This window comes from Mangifera indica, chromosome 6 (genome assembly GCF_011075055.1).
Source record: "Mangifera indica cultivar Alphonso chromosome 6, CATAS_Mindica_2.1, whole genome shotgun sequence".
NCBI classification, from domain to species: domain Eukaryota; kingdom Viridiplantae; phylum Streptophyta; class Magnoliopsida; order Sapindales; family Anacardiaceae; genus Mangifera; species Mangifera indica.
This window is the reverse complement of record NC_058142.1, coordinates 7,023,371-7,043,660: the sequence shown is the minus strand read 5'-3', so window position 1 is coordinate 7,043,660 and position 20,290 is coordinate 7,023,371. Positions and strand designations below refer to the sequence as shown.

Sequence of the window (20,290 nt, the reverse complement as noted above, 5' to 3'; positions counted from 1 at the left end):
ATACACCATGACAAACCCTGGGTGGGAATAAGTCTTTTGACCTTAAAATTATACACCAGAACAAAGAAATTAATTAAAAGGATAATACTAAACATAACATATATTTATTTACAAATGATATACCAATATGTTCAGCTCATAGCATATAACATATATTTTGCATTCTACACTAATTTCCAATCAAACATACCGATTTACCAAACATTACATGCAAATACAAAGAAAGTTGTCCAAGCACCGTAAAAACAAACTACTTAATGGACAAAACCAAACCGAAACTCATACAAACAGTGACACAAGTGAAATCCAACTTTCTTTTTGCATAACTATCTTCTCTGTTCCTTTCACCAAAACACTGCAACCGCCATAAATTACTAACTTTAACCGCATCCTCAATATTTCTGCACATCTCCTGCAATTAAACTTTGTCAAACACGGGTAAAAACGTCCTAAATTTTCTGCTCATTCCACACTATAAACATTACTTTTAATATTAGAGGATGCGGAGAAGTTACCTTTGTGGATTGATGGTTGGTAATTGCAGCCATTTCAGAACTCAACGGAGTGGGAGTGGGTCTCTTTGAAGATATGAATCAGTGAATTTGATATTGGGAATGTGGGAGATCTTTTGCCAGTCCTCTCCTGTTCCATTTCTGTATCGTTCTTTCAAAGAATAACTTTGATAAATGTCCAAATGTTGTAGATTTTTCGCCCCCTGGAGAATGGCATCAGGCAGTGCACGTAATTTTCCACAGCAATTGATTGACAAAGTATCAAGGCATGGCAAGATTGTATTCGCGTATTCACACTCTTCCCATTCGGAAACAAACCAGAATTGAAGAACTTTCAACTTGGGAAAGAGAATAACTGATGTAGATGATGAAAATTCACCATCGCTTTCGATCCCCGTAACTATTTTTTTCACATTCATTCCCTCTATGATTAGTGATTCAAGTGATGGCAATTTTCCCAAGGGAGACAAATGCATACAATTTTTGCAACTGTAGAGACGCAATACCCTCAGCCTGGTTAATGACATGATCCAATCAGAACAAAAAGTGCTACCTCTGTAACCTGTTACATCTAGCTCCTCCAAATTTGGATGCGGTTGCAAAGCCTCGAGAAGTAACTCATCATCATCATTTTTCCTCTCTCTTTCTCCATCTTTATCGAAATGTAGCTTTAAATAGAAGAGGTTTTTCTTCTTGCTAAGAATTTGCATTCTCTTAACCTCACTCACATTGGTCACATTTCCTAGCCCTCTAATATAAAGTTGTCCTCCTAAATGTTTCAAATCTTTCAGGCATGCAAGCGTACTACATGCTTTACCACCATCACTGCTGTTGCTATTTTCGATAAATTCACTCAATGTTCGGAGACAAGTTAATTTCTCAATTCCCTTGGGCATGTAACTTAATGATCCTGTTTCAAGATTAATCAAATGCCTCAAGTTTATCAACTTCCCCATCTCTTGAGGCAGTTCTTTAAGCATAAAACACAAAGAAATATCTAAAGTTTGTAGATTGTATAACTCACATAAAGTTTCTGGAAGTTTTTTCACATCCAATCCAGACAAATTCAGATATTTCAAATGTATCAATTTTTTTACTTCTTTTGGAATCACTGTAATCAAATTTGATGGTCCCAATCTTGGACTAATGTCTAATGCCCTTAAACATGTCAATTCACCAAAGAGATTTGGTAGATCATCATTAGGCTTCATATACTTGAAACCTTTACAAACAATGAAGAGACTCCGCAAACTTTTGATGCTGCAAAGGGGGATGGGAAAGGTAGCCATGTTGTAAAGCATTAACATCGAATGTCGGACTTTCTCATTCGAAGTGTTTATGACTAGCTCTTCACTGCCCTCATTGATTTCTGCAGTACAATATTCGTTCTTATTAAGAAATTGAGCAAAGTCATGAACTATATCATGCATCTTGCAGCTTATGATATTCCCATCTTTGTCTTTTTGAAACTCTTGGAAGAATGATCGTGATGTTAAATAATCAAAATACTCTTGGCCTATTACCTCCATCTCTGTATCATTGTCCAACCCAAGATGACCTTGAGCCATCCATAATTTGATCAAGTGATCCTTCTTTATATTATGATCTTTTGGAAAGATAGCACAATATGAAAAACATTGTTTTATCACGGATGACAAATCATTATAACTCAACATCAAAGGTAAGAAAAGATCTTTCTTAATCTCTTCTAGTTTCCAAATTTTACTATCTAAAATTCGTTGCCATTCATCTCTAGTTCTCTTAAATCGCAAGAGACTGCCAAGAGTTTTTGCAGCAAGCGGTAAGCCCTTGCACTTTGCAACAATTTCTCTTCCAATTTCCTCTAATTTTTCACACTCTTTAGGAGGCCTACCAAAAAGTGCAAATTGTCTAAACAACAACCAACATTCCTCTTCAGATAATTTCTCCATAATAATAGGATCAACTGATCCCATAATAGATGCAACTGTATATTTCCTTGTTGTAATCAAAACTTTACTACCATGGGAGCCATTCTTTAGACAATAATAAAATTGTTTCCATTTATCGTAATCTTCTGACCACACATCATCTAAAATAAGAAGAAATTTTTTGCCAGAAATACATTGATAAATACATTGCAAAAGAGACTCCAGTTCGACTAAATTATCGGTACGACATTTTAATCCTTCAATGATTGCTTTGGCAACCCTAAACTCATCAAAACGATCTGATACACACACCCAAACTCTTGTGTCAAAATGACTTTTGACCATGTCATTATTGTAAACTAGTTGTGTAAGTGTTGTTTTTCCAATTCCTCCTATCCCTATAACTGAGATAACAAGAAGGTCTTTTTGTTTTTCATTTCCGTCATCTAACAACTTACTCACCAAAGAATTCTTCTCAAATTCTCGACCATATATTTCAGCCACATCAACTAAAGATGTAGTTTGAACTCGTTCGGGTGCTTCAATACTCTTCATTTCCTTGAAATTGTATGTATCTTTTTCTTTAGCAATAATATCTAGTTTTTTATTTAATTCTTTTATCTTTTGTGCTATATCACGACGCAAAACAACTTGTTTGATACCAAAGCAAGAACAGAGGAAGAAGGAAGGCACCTTCTGCTTAGGAGCAGGAGCATCTTTAAGATCTCCTTCAACCTGCAACTTCATGATTTCAGTATTCCACTCATCCAACACATCTTCCATGTCGTAGGATGTGTCTTTGAGCTGATCTAACCAACGTCTCACAGCTCTGTCGCCTTTCATTTGCCTCTCCTCTGCATCCAGTAGCACAGCTTGAATGGCTTCAAGATTACTCCGAAGTTTTTCTACTTCATTTTCGACATTACCAACAAGCCTCACCCCTTCCGTTATCTTTTTAGCAGTGATTTGAACCAGCTGCTCCAAGGCAAGATTAACAATTGCATCAGCCATACTCAGAGATGGTAAACAATATTGAATAATTTCCACAAGAGGAGAAACTGGAATACTAGTTTTTATGAAAATGGAGCTCTGTGTTAGGTAATAATCCACAATCCACGGTCCACGTGCCAACTGCTCTTCAAAATGTAAACAAAAAATAATAATATATATATATTTTTTTTTTATTTGCCAGATGAAAGTCAAGTTCCCTTTCTCATTCAACTTGATATACAGTACCCCTATAAATAATAATTGTATTTTCGTCTGAAAGTTCTAAGTAGAATAGCTTTACAAATATTTAACTTTAATGACATCAAAATGATAATTAAAAATTCAGTGATTACCCCTAAGTATTTCTAGTGGTGGACCTGAGTTAACGTGATTTAAATGAATAAATTTTAAGTTAAAATTTTAATTTAATAATTTAATTTTAAATTTATTTATTTGATAATTTTATTTATTTTATCAATAATATTATTTAATTTTAATTAAAATAATAAATTTTTAATAATATTACACCAATTCAATTATATTTAAGTTAAATATTATATATACGATTGAATCCCGAGCGACCCTCAGGTTGAATCGAACCTAACCTAAAGATATTTCGGGTATATAATCAATTAATTTCCTGGGTAATGGTAACCAAGTAAAATGTAGTCCCCACCACAAGGAAGCAGAGGTATCCAATGGAGCCAATCAAATTAACACTATCAAAGAAAATTGGTTCAACAATGACACCCACTCTAACAAGATGCTTGAGAGTTTATGTAAATGACGAAACCAAAGGCTGTAACCAACCAAAATCTTCGTCGTCCGTGTGGAATAATTTGCCGTTATTTATTAGTCCTGACAAGGCATAATTTGTCTGTTTGCAACACCACACCTTTCTTCATAATTAAAATAACGTCAACTGAATATTTATTTACAGAATCTTAACCATACACGGAGAATATGAGATAAGTCATCGCAGGCCCATACAGGATGTCAACAGGCAGGTCAACAGCAAGTTTTTGAAGTCCTTTGCGAACTCGAAGAATTGGGAGATAAATGTTGTGAAGTAAAAAATGAGGAGTTCAAGGTCAACCCTTTAAACATAACTAGATGCAATAGACAAAATTAATTTTTTGATTCAAGGCATCAAAGACTTGGATACCAACAAGTCAATGACCTATGACCAAGTAATTTCATAATTGAAGAAGATCCTTTGGTGGGTATGAAAGGAAAGTTTCAGGTTAGATCTTATACTATCAAACCTTTATAATGGCATCTAATAAAGACATTAACTTTCATATAAATATATTATCGTAAATACAAACATAAATTAATCTATTTAAATTCAAAATCATAAGTTCTAAAAGTATTCTACTGTTGAACCACATGAAAAGCCCTAGTGTCATACTTTCATCTTACTCTAACTTCATAAACACATCTCCATATTAATGAAGGTAATTATGAATAACGGAGAATTTTGAAGATGGGTTTCTTCAAAACTTGTGCATTAATTTTGTCCATATCAAATATTGAAATTATATTTTATTATTTGTTTATAAAATAATTAATAAAATCAACAATCTTTAATGATCCTCTAAGCGGTTTCTATTTATAATTAATAATTCTCAAATTTATATAAAAATATATATTTTTTAAAGATTTTGAATATGAGTTTTGTAAAATATTTTGAAATTCAAAATTAAAATAATTAAACTCATGCTTGATAAACCACACTGCAAACATATCAAGATACAACAACTGATTAAATTAAAAAATAAAACAAAAGAAAACAATTTAAATTACATACAAATCCAAACAGAAAACAAAAACGACGGCGTTTAGGAAATGGAAGAAGATAAGCACAGCACTCAACCCTCCAAAACATAACTGAATTTTTTGGGGCCACTAAGCATTTTATTAATTCGGGTTTTTCCCTGTTTAGGGTAACAATTCATTGCTTCTGGGTTTGTTATTGTTAATTTGAGTTTAAAAATGGGTTCTTTTTGGTTTTAAGTTTTTGTTGTTATTATGAACTGTTATTATGATTGTTTGCTTTGGTTGATTCTTTTTGTCATTGAGTTGTTATGTTTATTTTGATCGTTTTGAATTGTGTTAGAGCAGACGAATAATTTACAGTGGACGCTGGCATCTGTTCCTTTGACTAAAGCATAGCACCTCACTCTATCATTCCTCTTCTGGTAAGTTTTTAAATTGTTAGCTTTTGTCTGCTGATATCAGTTATGGTAGCAGGAGAGGACTGCTTATTTACTTCTGAATTGAAAATAGAATATTTGGGAATAAAATGTGATTTTTAGCATTAAGTTATTAAATGCTGATATCTGTAATAAGAGATACATAGATAGGTATCATATATCATACTAGCTTATTATATTTATAAACTAATGAAGCAATTCACATATCTTAGACACCAATCTAGTTACATGACTAACATATGCTTAACTCTGATTATATTGCTTCTGTCAGTCATAAGAGTATTCATAGAATAACATGTAGAAGGATCTGCATACATTCCCACCTGTTACACAGTGTGGGTTTGAGAATAGGACTCTTGTACTGTTTAAAATTCGTGACCAAGCCAATTTATAAGTTGAGAAACTTCACTTCTCTCTCTTTCATGACAATAAGAGAGCGTATTTAAGTTAAATGAAGGCTAAAGTTGCGATTTTAATAGTTTTGAGAGCACATCAGGATATTGGAGACAAGGTATGATAGGTTCTGTTTTAACAAGGTGCTCATATTTCTTTCACCAAGTTCAAACTTGAAAGTTGTGATGTGGGTTAGGTTAATTCGCTTGATTGAGGAATGATAATACATCACTTTCTTTGCTCTCAATTAGAGGTGGCAACAGGGCATGGAGGGGTTGAATATCCCATTTCTGATCCTTGAATGAAGGAAGCTTTTCATGTCCGCGCTAGCAGGATTACAAGGAATCCTTGTCTTCAGCCCGCGGGGGAATATTCATCCCCTTTCCTACCTCTTACCCCACCCCCACCCTGTCAACCTACTTTTGACCTAACTTCATAAAACTGCAAATTGGGATGGTCTTCAGCTTTGCAAATACTAAGGCTTTTGGTGTTAATCTAGGACCCTTTACAGAATGGTCAAATTTCAGAGACATCTTCAAGCACAAGACACAAACATTCTGTCTACTTTAATGATGCTGTATAGACAAAGTACATCATGTTCAAGTATGTGTCACATTTGAATTTGTTAACTCTATCTACTTTAATGATATCTGAGTAAACCAGTCCAAAATGAAAGAAAAGCAAGGCAAAGTTTTGAGGATGTTGAACTTGATGTGCTTGTTATGTTTGGATTTGTGCAGGAAATTTCAGGGAGCTATGCAGATAGTAGCCATGGCTGAAACAGTGGTATGAATATGCCTTAATTTTCACCTTAATATAAAGTTATATGTTTAATTCATTGCATTGAGTATGAATTATGTGATTGATAATTTTTTTTAAATTCCAGATACACCATAACGTGGATGACTCTTTGGAAAATTATTGGTTTCGCTTGTTATTTTGAGAATGGGCACAATTTTTCATCTTTCTGTACATTGGGTATGTACTGGCTATGAGAACAATTAGCTTTTATAGAGGAAATTTCACGGAGCTATGCAGTCCTAAAAAATGTTTTAATTTAGAAAAGCATATGGATTTACGTTTATGAACTGATTCGGATTGTTGTATAATAATTTGTACCTTGATTTTATGTTTATCCATTTTAGTTCACTGACTTCCTTTTTATCTGCTCTTTTCTCATAGGTGGACTTTTAGATCAGAGGGCTTGGCCCCACGTTTCTCTGTTTTGCCAACTACGAAGTCTAAAGGGGAGAAAATGTTGCTTCCCATCTATAGCATTGCAAGTGTTTTTGCATGTTTGAGCTCTTTGAAATATGTTCTACATGTTAGAATTGTGTAACCTAATTCAATTTAAATTAATTTTCCATTATGATATAGGTTTTCCTAATATGTTTCTATGCAGAGTCTTTTTCTAAAAAATACAATTAAGGATAGGAATATCATTTGTTTTAAATATTATAATAAGAGTCTTATTAGAATATGCGTTATGAGTCTTATTAGGAATAGTAATCAGAGTTAGGGAATGAAAGGCTCAGTGTGAGGCTAGTGAGAGTCTCTTGTTATTTTTCTTCTTCACAGTGAAATTCCGTTGTGGCAAAATGGACAGAACTCTCTTGAGAGAATTAACCGTTATAAAACTTGGGTTTTTGTGTGGTTATTTTTAGTCCTTTGTTCACTGTTTTTTCACTTTCATAGGGGTTTAGAATTGCTAGCATCCAATTAAATCCTTGCAATTCTAGCATTTTAGCTCTGCAAATTAATTTATGTACAGGTATAAACAGTTTGCTCTCAGGTTATTGCATAAACAAGTAACCGTAACTGTTTACCTTTGAAGAAAAATTTTCAGATATTATTTCCTACTTTTTGATGATACTGAACCTCTAATTACAGGGAATGGATGCAGCAACATTTAAAGATTTGAATCATCATGAATGGCATATTAGTGTTGTAAGCACTACTATATGTATAATCCTCTACATCGCATTTCATCCATTAATTTGTCTGTGTACATACATGAATTATTGTCTTAATGACATTGGATTTACCAAAGGGATCAGCAAGTTACTGGATTGATGAACATCACTGACTCTTGAGAATCATTAACATGAGAATCAGCAAGTTATTTTGCTTCTGTAGTGGTTCTCAAGAATCAATTACAGTACCGATTCAGTAACATGATAGGACCATTATTACAATTTTTACAACTGGTACTGAGTTTGGTATGCCTGTTGTTTTCTGTTCATTATATTAGCTGTCAAGTGTTCTTACATGTTTTAATGTTTGATGTAGCCAACTTCTTATGGTGATGAAAGCTCGAACAATTCTCTAGTGGTTTTTTCAGTACTTCTTATGGTGATGAAACAGCAACAGGCAATTTTATATTAATTTGAAAGCCATATAATGTAGAAATCTGTGAATGCAGTAGACTGTGAAGGTTCATTCACTTGGATTAGAGCCCGCAGCCCATCTACATATGCATTCAATATTGTCAGTCAATTGAAAACTGTATATTCTTTTCTATTTGTGAGGTGATCTCTTCATATGCCCTTGTCATATTTTTGGCAAAGATAAGGTATTCATCCTACCATGAATTTGATGTTCAATCTGATTTATCCAGTTCTAGTGCACTTGGATTAGATTTTTTTGAAAGCCGAATAAAGTCAAAAATACCAAGGGCCTGTTCTTTGGCGGATATTATGTTTGTTTTTGCTGGTTTATATATATATATATATATACACACATACGTACATACATACATACATACACACATACACACATTACAACAAAAAACAATCTAAACACAACTTAATTAGAATTATACACCACAACAAAGAAATTAACTATAAGGATAACAATTAAAACCACTAATATTTACAAATGATATACCAATATGTTCAGCGCATGGCATATAACATATATTTTATATTTTACACTTAATTTCCAATCCCACATACCATATTTTTCACTAGTAACTACCATTTTACCATGCAAATACAAAGAAAGTTGTCCAAGCACCGTAAAAACAAACAACTTAATGAACAAAATCAAACCAAAACTCATTCAAATTAAGCGTAACACAAGTGAAATCCAACTTCCTTTTCGCATAACTATCTCCCCTGTTCCTTTCACCATAAATTACTAACTTCAACATCATCCTCAATTTTTCTGCACATCTCCTGCAATTAAACTTTGTCAAACACAGGTAAAAACATCCTAAATTTCTACTCATTCCACACTATTAACATTACTTTTAATATTAGAGGATGCGGAGAAGTTACCTTTGTGGATTGATGGTTGGTAATTGCAGCCATTTCAGAACTCAACGGAGTGGGAGTGGGTCTCTTTGAAGAAATGAATCATTGAATTTGATATTGGGAATGTGGGAGATCTTTTGCCAGTCCTCTCCTGTTCCATTTTTGTATCGTTCTTTCAAAGAATAACTTTGATAAATGTCCAAATGTTGTAGATTTTTCGCCCCCTGGAGAATGGCATCAGGCAGTGCACGCAATTTTACACAGCAATTGATTGACAGAGTATCAAGGCATGGCAAGATTGTATTCGCGTATTCACACTCTTCCCATTCGGAAACAAACCAGAATTGAAGAACTTCCAACTTGGGAAAGAGAATAACAGATGTAGATGATGAAAATTCACCATCGCTTTCAATCCCCGTAACTACGTTTTTCACATTCATTCCCTCTATGATTAGTAATTCAAGTGATGGTAATTTTCCCAAGGGAGACAAATGCATACAATTTTTGCAACTGTAGAGACGCAATACCCTCAGCCTGGTTAATGACGTGATCCAATCAGAACGAAAAGTGCTGCCTCTGTAACCTGTTATATTTAGCTTCTCTAAATTTGGATGCGGCTGCAAAGCCTCAAGAAGTAACTCATCATCATCTTTTTTCCTCTCTCCTTCTCCATCTTTATCGAAATGTAGCTTTAAATAGAAGAGGTTTTTCTTATTGCTGAGAATTTGCATTCTCTTAACCTCACTCACATTGGTCACATTTCCTAGCCCTCTAATCTCAAGCGTTCCTCTTAAATGTTTCAAATCTTTCAAGCATGCAAGAGTACTACATGCTTTACTACCATCACGGCTGCTGCTTTTTATGAAGAAATCACTCAATGTTCGGAGACAAGTTAATTTCTCAATTGCCTTGGGCATGCAACTTAATGAGCGTGTTTCAAAGTTAATCAAATGCCGCAAGCTCATCAACTTCCCCATCCCTTGAGGCAGTTCTTTAAGCTTTAAACACCAAGAAACATCCAAAATTTGTAGATTGTATAACTCACATAATGTTTCCGGAAGTTTTTCCACATCCTGACCAGACAAATTCAGATATTTCAAATGTATCAATTTTTTTACCTCTTTTGGAATCGTTGCAATCAAATTCAATTTTAGGATTTCTGAACTCATGTCTAACGCCCTTAAACATGTCAATTCACCAAAGAGATTTGGCAGAACACCATTAGGCACCAAATACTCATAACCTTCACAACCAATTAAGAGACTTCGCAAACTTTTCAGGCTACTAATTGAGATGGGAAATGTAGCCCCTTTTTTAAGTGTTAACATCGAATGCTGAGCCGAAGTGTTTATGACTGGATCTCTACTGCCCCCATAGATGTCCATAGTGAAATATTCATTCGTAGTGAGAAATTGAGCAAAGTCATGAATTATATCATGCATCTTACAGCTTATGATATTCCCATCTTCATCTTTTTGAAACTCTTGGAAAAATGATCGTGATGCTAAATGATTAAAATACTCTTGGCCTATTATCTCCATCTCTGTATCTTTTTTCAACCCAAGATAACCTTGAGCCATCCATAATTTGATCAACTGATCTTTATTTATATTATGATCTTTTGGGAATATAGCACAATATAAAAAACATCGTTTTATCATGGATGGTAAATCATTATAACTCAACATCAAAGGTGATAAAAGACTTTTCTCAATCTCTTCCAATTTCCAAATTTCACTATCTAAAATTCGTTGCCATTCATCTCTAGTTCTCTTAAATCGCATGAGACTACCAATAGTTTTTGCAGCTAATGGCAAACCATTGAACTTTGCAACAATTTCTCTTCCAATTTCCTCCAATTTTTCACACTCCTTCGGAGGCCTACCAAAAAATGCCAATTGTCTAAACAACAACCAACACTCCTCCTCAGATAAATCCTTTATAATTATAAGATCAATTGACCCCATAATAGATGCAACTGTATCCTTCCTTGTTGTGATCAAAACTTTACTACCACGGGAACCCTTCTTTAGACAATGATAAAATTGTTGCCATTTGTCGTAATCTTCTGACCACACATCATCTAAAACGAGAAGAAATTTCTTGCCCATAATAGATTGACAAATACATTGCAAAAGAGATTTCAATTCAACTAAATTATTAGTAGGACATTTCAGTCCTTCGGTGATTGCTTTGGCAACCCTAAACTCATCAAAAGGATTTGATACACATACCCATATTCTTGTGTCAAAATGACTCATGACCTCATCATTATTGTAAGCTAATTGAGCAAGAGTCGTCTTTCCAATTCCTCCCATCCCTACAAGTGAGATGACATGAAGGTTTTTTTGTTCTTCATTTCTCTCATCTAACAACTTACTCACTAAAGACTTCTTCTCAAATTCTCGACCATATATTTCAGTCACATCAACTAAAGATGTACTTTGAACTCGTTCTAATGTTTTAATGCTCTTCATTTCCTTGAAATTGTATGCATCTTTTTCTTTGGCAATGATGTCCAGTTTTTTATTTAACTTTTTTATCTTTTGTGCTATATCACGGCGCAAAACAACTTGTTTGATACCAAAGGAAAGACAGAGTAAGAAGGAAGGTACCTTCCGCTTAGGAGCAGGAGCATCTTCAAGATCTCCTTCAAGCTGCAACTTTATGATTTCAGTGTTCCACTCATCCAACACATCTTCCATGTCGTAGGATGTGTCTTTAAGCTGATCTAACCAACGTCTTACAGCTTTGTCGTCCTTCACTTGCCTCTCCTCTGCATCGTGTAGCACAGCTTGAATGGCTTCAAGATTGCTCTGAAGTTTTTTCAGTTTTTTCTTGACATCACCAACTAGCCTCACCTCTTCCTCTATCTTTTGAGCAGTGATTTGTACCAGGTGCTCCAGGGCAAGAATAACAATTGCCTCAGCCATACTCAGAGATGGTAAATAATTTTCACAGGAGGAGAAACTAGAATACTAGTTTTGTGAACATGGTGCTGCTTATACACTACCTGGAGCACAGTGTTAGCCTTAGGTAATACCCCGGAGACCTCGGTCCACAGTCCACGTCCACGAACAAAAGGTCACAAATATATATTAATACAACGAGAAGGGAAAAGGATTTTCAACCACCAACATTCAGATTGGACCGTCATATGGTTCAAGTCAAACATTGCATAATCATAGGTGATTTTGAAGATGTCAAACACCACTCACAGCAAAAAAAAACAACATAAAAACGTTGCGAATGTTAACATTTGTTCAGCAAAAGGGATGATATATTTTTAATGGAAACCATAAGTTCTTAATTCTGAAAGCACGTCATATTCATCAAAACAATATGATATGACATTTCCATCACCAACAAAATATCGAACACCGCCCAGGCCCAAACCTGAACATTGAGAATCCACTGTTTTCACTGGACCTAAAAGTCTACACTTGTTCTTAAATTTAAAATAGTTAAGTCAATGCTTCAATAAATAAAATCTAGAAAAAGAAATCAAACATTAATTAGGTTTCTGTTGCGATTGTGATATAACCTCTGTGCTCATTGAATTACAAGTGACACCCATTACAGACGGATTGTCTAATATAATTACTAGAGTTAAATAATCTTTACACATGGTTAAAAGTAAAATTATCATATTATCTTAATTATTCCACTTTTCAAAATTATTATATCTTCTCACGCTAACAAATTTATCATAAACCGAAAGACTTACTCCTACCTAAGGTTTGGTAAAATCCTAAACTTATATCTGTCAATTTTTAAAAACTCAAATACTCATTATTTTGTTAAAATTTACTGTTTAGCTAAAAATATTAAAAAACCTAAAAATTTATCATATTTCCCCATAGGTTTAAAAACTAACAATTTCCCCCCACCAAAAGTTTGAAAATGACCATTTCCCCCTTATGTCTGTCACCTGTCACTATCTCCAGTAATTGTGGTCCTATTTTGCGTTGAAATGAGAAGACTAATTGGGGCCTAATTATATAAAATATTTGTTCTCAAATATTGGGGCATCCTTTCTTTATGGCCCGTAGCATTTGTCCTATCGACGTCAATAAGTCCTTGTGGCTTCTCCATTTGAACATGAATTCTCTGCATTTGAACTTGACTGTGAATTTGAATTCTCTGGATGTGCAGCTGCTGTAATCTGAATTAGAGAATTTCCCATCTTGCCCTTCCTTTGACAAGTCTTGTTATAGGTGGCCTATAACATTGCACAGATTCTTTTCATCTGCTCATATGCAGGCCGTGCTGCTGCTTAATTATTTAGTTTCATTTTATGTGATTTTCTACCATATTTCTCAAAATCTGTCAGTATTACGAGAACAGTTAGCTTTTATAGAAGATGAAGTTATTCAAGCAATGCTTGATGCTGTTTATACAATTACAAAGTAAATCATGTTCAAGTATGTGCCAAATTTGAATTTTTAACTCTATCTAATTTAATGATACCTGAATAAGCCGATCCCAAATGAAAGAAAGGCAAGAAAAAGTTTAGAGGACGTTGAACTTGATGTGCTTGTAATCTTTGGATTTATGCAGGGAATTTCAGGGAGCTATGCAGATAGCAGTAATGGCTGAAACTGTGGTATGAATATGCCTTAAGTTTCACCTTAATTTAAAGTTATATGTTTAACTTCATTATATTGAGCATGAATGTAACGATGGATAATTTTTTAATTTCAGATATGCCTTAACGAGGATAACTCTTCAGAAAATTACTGACTTCGCTTGTTATTTCGAGAATGGGTACAATTTTGCATCTTTCTGTACATTGGGTATATACAATTAATCAACTACATGAGTGTGTTTCCAATATTAGGGGTAACAGAGTCAATATTAGGGGTATGTCACTGGTGGACTTTTAGATCACAAGACTTGGCCCCACGTTTCTCTTTCATACCAACTACAAAGTCTAAAGAGGAGAAAATGGTGCTTCCCATCTATAGCATTGTAAGTGTTTTCACATGTTTGAGCTCTTCGAAATATATTCAAGTCAAATTAATTTTCCATTAGTACATAGGTTTTCCTCCTATGTTTCTATGCAGCAATTCTGTTTAAGAAATACAACTAAGAAATCCTCACAGCACTACCAAATTTTGTTTCTAGCATTTTAGCCTTGCAAATCAATTTCCCTACGGGTTTAAACGCTCTGCTCTCATGTTATACTATATAGCATAAAAAAGCAAGACATAAGAGCCTCCAGTAGGATTGCCTTCAAAATGTCAGAACTGCACGCAGAGCCCATAACTGTTTACCTTTGAAGAAAAATTTTCGGATATTATTTCCTACTATTTAATCATACTGAACATCTAGTATTTATTTAATGGCATGTTGGTGTTGTAAGTACTACTAAACAGTCTAAGGTTTTATGTAGCATCTTTCAGTTTATTCTATTTGTATAATCCTCCTGTACATCTAATAAATTGTCTGTTTACCTACATGAATTATTGTCTTAATGAAATTGGATTTACCAAAGGGATCAGCTAAGTTACTGGATTGATAAATAGAGAAATTTATTATTTCATATAATCAGAGAAATTTTCATCACAATGAAATAAGTGTATATTTGAGAGATAGCAAATGTGTAAATACATTCCCTCTAACAAAAGATTTTCTTTTGGTTACTTTCTAAATTCCAATTAATGATAATCCAAAAACTATAACAAAAGACAATCTAAGCACAACTTTATAAACTAAACATATAGTAACTTAAATAAAATTATACACCACAACAAAGAAATCAACTAAAAGGATAACAACTAAAACCACAAACACACACACACACATATACATATATATACACACAAATGATATGCCAGTATGTTCAGCTCATACCATAAACATATATTTAATATTTTACACCTAATTTCCAATCAAACACACCATATATTACATGCAAATTATTGACAAAGAAAGTTGTCCAAGCCACAACTCATACAAATAGTAACACAAGTGAAATCCAACTTCCTTTTTACATAACACTGTTCCTTTCAGCATAACACTGCAACCACCATCATGCTCAATATTTCTGCAGATCTACTGCAATTAAAATTTGTCAAAGACAGGTAAAAGATCCAAAATTTCTGCTCATTCCACACTATTAACATTACATTTAAGTATTAGAGGATGCGGAGAAGTTACCTTTGTGGATTGATGGTTGGTAATTGCAGCCATTTGAGAACTCAACAGAGTGGGAGTGGGCCTCCTTGCAGATATGAACGATTGAAGTTGATGTTGGGAATGTGGGAGATCTTTTGCCAGTCCTCTCCTGTTCCCTTTCTGTAACGTTCTTCCAAAAGATTTCTTCCAATAATCTCAAAATGTTGTAGATTTTTCGCCCCCTGGAGAAGGCCATCAGGAAGTGCACGTAATTTATGACAGTGGTAGATTGACAAAGAAGCAAGGCAAGGCAAAATTGTATTCCCGTAATCCCACTCTTCCCATTCGTAACTATGCCAGAATTCAAGAACTTTCAACTTGCGAAAGGGAATAACTGATGTAGATGATGAAAATGCACCATCGCTTTCGATTCCCATAACTAGTTTTTTCACTCTCATATCATATATCCGTAGTGATTCAAGTGATGGCAATTTTCCCAAGGGAGACAAATGCATACAATATCTGCAATGGCGAAGACTCAATTCCCTCAGTCCGGTTAATGACATGATCCAATCAGAATAAAAAGTGCTGCCTCTGTAATAATTTATATGTAATTTCTCTAACTTTGGATGCGGTTGCAAAGCCTCAAGAAGTAACTCATCATCATCATTTTTCCTCTCTCCTTCTCCATCTTGATCAAATTCTAGCTTTAAATTGAAGAGGTGCTCCTTATTGCTGAGAATTTGCATTCTCTTAACTTCACTCACATTGGTCACATTTCCTAGCCTTCTAATATAAAGCTCTCCTCTTAAATGTTTCAAATCTTTCAAGCATGCAAGAGTACTACATGCTTTACTATTATCACTGCTGCTGCTATTTTCCCAGAATTGACTCAATGTTCGGAGACAAGTTAATTTCTCTATTCCCCTGGGCATGTAACTTAATGAGAGTGTTCCACGATTAAAAAAATGCCGCAAGTTTATCAACTTCCCCATCCCTTGAGGCAGTTCTTTAAGCCTTGAACACAAAGTAATATCTAAAGTTTGCAGATTGTATAACTCACATAAAGTTTCTGGAAGTTTTTTCACATCCAGTCTGGACAAATTCAGATATTTCAAATGTATCAATTTTTTTACCTCTTTTGGAATCTCTGTAATCAAATTCGATATTCCGTATCTTGGACTTAAGTCTAATGCCCTTAAACATGTCAATTCACCAATGAGATTTGGTAGAACATCATTAGGCACCAAATACTTATCACAACCAATTAAGAGACTCCGCAAACTTTTGAGGCTACAAATGGAGATGGGAAATGTAGCCCCACTGTTAAGCTTTAACATCGAATGTCGAGCTTTCTCATTGGAACTGCTTATGACTGGCTCTTTGCTGTCCTTGTTGATTTCCACAGTAAAATATTCCCCCTTACTGAGAAATTGAGCAAAGTCATGAACGATATCATGCATCTTGCAGCTTATGATACGCTTATCTTCGTCTTTTTGAAACTCTTGGAAGAATGATCGTGATGCTAAATGATCAAAACACTCTTGCCCTATTATCTCCATCTCTTTATCTTTTTCCAACCCAAGATAACCTTGAGCCATCCATAATTTGATCAAGTGATCTTTATTTATATTATGATCTTTAGGAAAGATAGCACAATATGAAAAACATCGTCTTATCATAGGTGATAAATCATTATAACTCAACATCAAAGGTGATAAAAGACCTTTCTCAATCTCTTCCGATTCCCAAATTTCACTATCTAAAATTCGCTGCCATTCATCTCTAGTTCTCTTAAATCGCAAGAGACTACCAATAGTTTTTGCAGCAAGCGGCAAGCCCTTGCATTGTGCAACAATTTCTCTTCCAATTTCCTCCAATTTTTCACACTCCTTGAGAAGCCTACCAGAAAATGCGAATTGTGTAAACACCGACCAACATTCTTTCTCAGATAATTTCTCCATAATGATAGGATCAACCGATCCCATAATAGATGCAACCGTATCCTTCCTTGTTGTAATCAAAACTTTACTACCATGGGAGCCATTCTTTAGACAATAATAAAATTGTTTCCATTTATCGTAATTTTCTGACCACACATCATCTAAAACGAGAAGAAATTTCTTGCCAGAAATACATTCTTGAATACGTTGCAAAAGAGACTCCAATTCAATTAAATTATCATTACGGCTTGTCAGTCCTTCAATGATTGCTTTGGCAACCCTAAACTCATCAAAAGGATCTGATACACACACCCAAACTCTTGTGTCAAAATGACTTTTCACCTTGTCATTATTGTAAGCTAGTTGAGCAAGAGTTGTTTTTCCAATTCCTCCCATCCCTATAAGTGAGATGACAGGAAGGTCTTTTTGTTCTTCATTTCTCTCATCTAACAACTTACTCACTAAAGACTTCTTCTCAGATTCTCGACCATATATTTCAGCCACATCAACTAATGACGTAGTTCGAACTCGTTCGGGTGTTTCAATACTCTTCGTATCATTGAAATTGTATCTATCTTTTTCTTTGGCAATAATATCTAGTTTTTCATTTAATTCTTTTATCTTTTGTGCTATATCACGGCGCAAAACAACTTGTTTGATACCAAAGCAAGAACAGAGGAAGAAGGAAGGTACCTTCTGCTTAGGAGCAGGAGCATCTTCAAGATCTCCTTCAACCTGCAACTTCATGATTTCAGTATTCCACTCATCTAACACATCTTCCATGTCGTAGGATGTGTCTTTGAGCTGATCTAACCAACGTCTCACAGCTTTGTCCTTCATTTGCCTCTCCTCTGCATCAAGTAGCACAGCTTGAATGGCTTCAAGATTGCTCCGAAGTTTTTCTACTTCATTTTTGACATTACCAACAAGCCTCACCTCTTCCCCTATCTTTTGAGTAGTGATTTGAAGCAGCTGTTCCAAGGCAAGATTAACAATTGCATCAGCCATACTCAGAGATGGTAAACAATATTGAATAATTTTCACAAGAGGAGAAACTGGAATACAAATTTTATGAAAATGGAGCTCTGTGTTAAGGTAATAATCCACAATCCACGGTTCACGTGCCAACTGCTCTTCAAAATGTAAACAAAAAATAATAGTATATTTTTGTTTTTATTTGTCAGCTGAAAGTCATGTTCCTTTTCTCAATATACAATACCCCTATATAATAATTTTGTACTTAATAATTTTCAATATTGTATAAACAAAAGGTTAAAAATTATTTATCAAGTAAAAAATGTTAGCACATGTTATTGTACTCTTTATCATGGTACACTCAAATTCCATGTGAAACAAGGCAAACAATTTAGAATGAAGAAGACCATAAATTCACTAAAGCCACAACCACAAATGAGCCTAAATTTCTTGCTCACATGTAATATCAAGAACCAATGCCCTAGCATAGTTGCTCATTTTTATTCAAGTTGCAAATGTGATATTACAATAATCAATGTTGGTAATTTTTTTTTTCAATTATAAAAATTTAATTATTTTTGGTTTTAGTCTTTTTCTATGTTGAATTGAGCTATTTTCACTTTAAAACAATTATGATTATTGACATAATCATAGTAAAACATTTTTACTATAATAAAATTTAGCTTCTTATAGTTGTTTTTATTAAAGTAAGATGCCTTGGATATAAATAGCTTGAGTTTATAAACCTTTGCTTTTTTAACTACCAGATAATTAAGTCTAAATCAATTCTGATTAATCAATTTGTAAATGTCGTTTTTCATATGTCATTCCCTCTCAGTTGGATCGGAAAATATTTTAATTGGTGTTGGTGGGCAATTAGATCTCTTGCTCTACATTTGCAAGTTATGTAATGAAACATGTTAAGTTATACTTCTATTAAAGTAATTGTGGTCCTGTTTTTGAGTTGAAATGAGGAGATTAATTTGAGCTCAATTACATAAAATATTTGTTCTCAAATATTGGAGACTCCTTTCATCAAGGCCTATACCATTTGTCCTATCAACGTCAATAAGCCTATTTTTAGCAAGATCTTTGATTGTTAGTTCAACCCAAATAAAATGGGAAGTACCCAAGATCGCCTTCAACCTGCAACTTCATGATTTCAGTATTCCACTCATCCAACACATCCTCATCGTAGGATATGTCTTTGAGCTGATCTAACCAATGTGATACAAACCTTCAGAGGAAGAATGGCGATACCTCACTTCAGTGTATTCACTTCACCCGACGACTGGAAGACTCCGGCAGCAGAAGAATTCCCAGAAGGATCATTCATATAACCAGCCACACATTACCATTAATAACATTCTAAATGTTCCCATTCACTGTAATTCATTCAATGTAACTACTCAATGATAAACATTCCATCAAACAGCAGTGCTCTTGTATTCATTTCATTCATTGATGGATCATTATACACTTGATACCAAGATTCCATGCTAACTATTACATAGTCATAACAAGAAATACATCCAAAAAGAACAGAGCAACTCTGCACAAAATACAATCCGTCGGCAATGCTCCAGCTCTTCGAGAGGCTGACTCTCCCTACTCCAACTTGCTTATCTGAATGCCTCCTTTTTTTCTCTTTCTTCCAAGTCTTTATACTCCTTTCCCATTCCTTCCCACGTCCTGCTTCTCTCCGGGAATGCCACCTCATCTTTTAAATTCCCCAGGATCTGGTACATGCTCCTTGCTTCCATTACCTGCTGCCTTTGACTCATAATTCTTTCCTGACTTGTTTGATCATCTTGTACTCCCCTTGGCTGGCTGCCACTTGTCATTCTTCCTTTCTCCTTCTTTGATTTCCTTTTAACACATACTTTTGCTCTAACGCAATGTCTCACAGCTTCGTCCTTCACTTGCTTCTTCTCTGCATCAAGTAGCACAGCTTGAATGGCTTTAAGATTTCTCCGA

At 34.5% G+C, this 20,290-nt stretch overlaps 3 protein-coding genes and 1 long non-coding RNA gene across 17 annotated transcripts; 1 reads left to right on the top strand and 3 right to left on the bottom strand.

Annotated features, from left to right (window-relative positions):
• Window positions 1–63: 63 nt before the first annotated feature.
• Window positions 64–3,572, bottom strand: LOC123219381 (putative disease resistance protein RGA4). Its single transcript, XM_044641320.1, has 2 exons — window positions 516–3,572; window positions 64–412 (listed from the first exon to the last, which is right to left on the bottom strand). The coding sequence occupies exon 1, from the start codon at window positions 3,431–3,433 to the stop codon at window positions 557–559; it is 2,877 nt and encodes a 958-aa protein (XP_044497255.1). The 5' UTR covers window positions 3,434–3,572; the 3' UTR covers window positions 64–412; window positions 516–556.
• Window positions 64–18,475, bottom strand: LOC123219382 (putative disease resistance protein RGA3). 5 transcript variants are annotated; one of them, XM_044641326.1, is made up of 2 exons: window positions 15,438–18,475; window positions 64–409 (listed from the first exon to the last, which is right to left on the bottom strand). In XM_044641326.1, exon 1 carries the CDS (start codon window positions 18,344–18,346, stop codon window positions 15,479–15,481), a length of 2,868 nt encoding a protein of 955 aa, XP_044497261.1. In that variant the 5' UTR covers window positions 18,347–18,475; the 3' UTR covers window positions 64–409; window positions 15,438–15,478. The 5 variants fall into 5 exon arrangements, with proteins under 5 accessions (XP_044497261.1, XP_044497260.1, XP_044497257.1 ...); XM_044641325.1 differs by lacking the exon at window positions 64–409 and adding an exon at window positions 9,184–9,197; XM_044641322.1 differs by lacking the exon at window positions 64–409 and adding an exon at window positions 15,136–15,335.
• LOC123219388 lies at window positions 5,254–8,624 on the top strand. 10 transcript variants are annotated; one of them, XR_006502861.1, is made up of 6 exons: window positions 5,254–5,358; window positions 5,537–5,613; window positions 6,273–6,609; window positions 6,762–6,807; window positions 6,908–6,999; window positions 7,204–8,624. It is a non-coding gene; the product is annotated as an uncharacterized LOC123219388 (long non-coding RNA). The 10 variants fall into 10 exon arrangements; XR_006502863.1 differs by having other exon boundaries at window positions 5,256–5,358; window positions 5,532–5,613; XR_006502868.1 differs by lacking the exon at window positions 5,254–5,358 and having other exon boundaries at window positions 5,366–5,613; window positions 7,204–7,278; window positions 7,912–8,624.
• Window positions 9,341–12,208, bottom strand: LOC123218978 (putative disease resistance protein RGA3). The gene has a single exon (XM_044640635.1). The coding sequence runs from the start codon at window positions 12,206–12,208 to the stop codon at window positions 9,341–9,343; it is 2,868 nt and encodes a 955-aa protein (XP_044496570.1).
• Window positions 18,476–20,290: the final 1,815 nt, after the last annotated feature.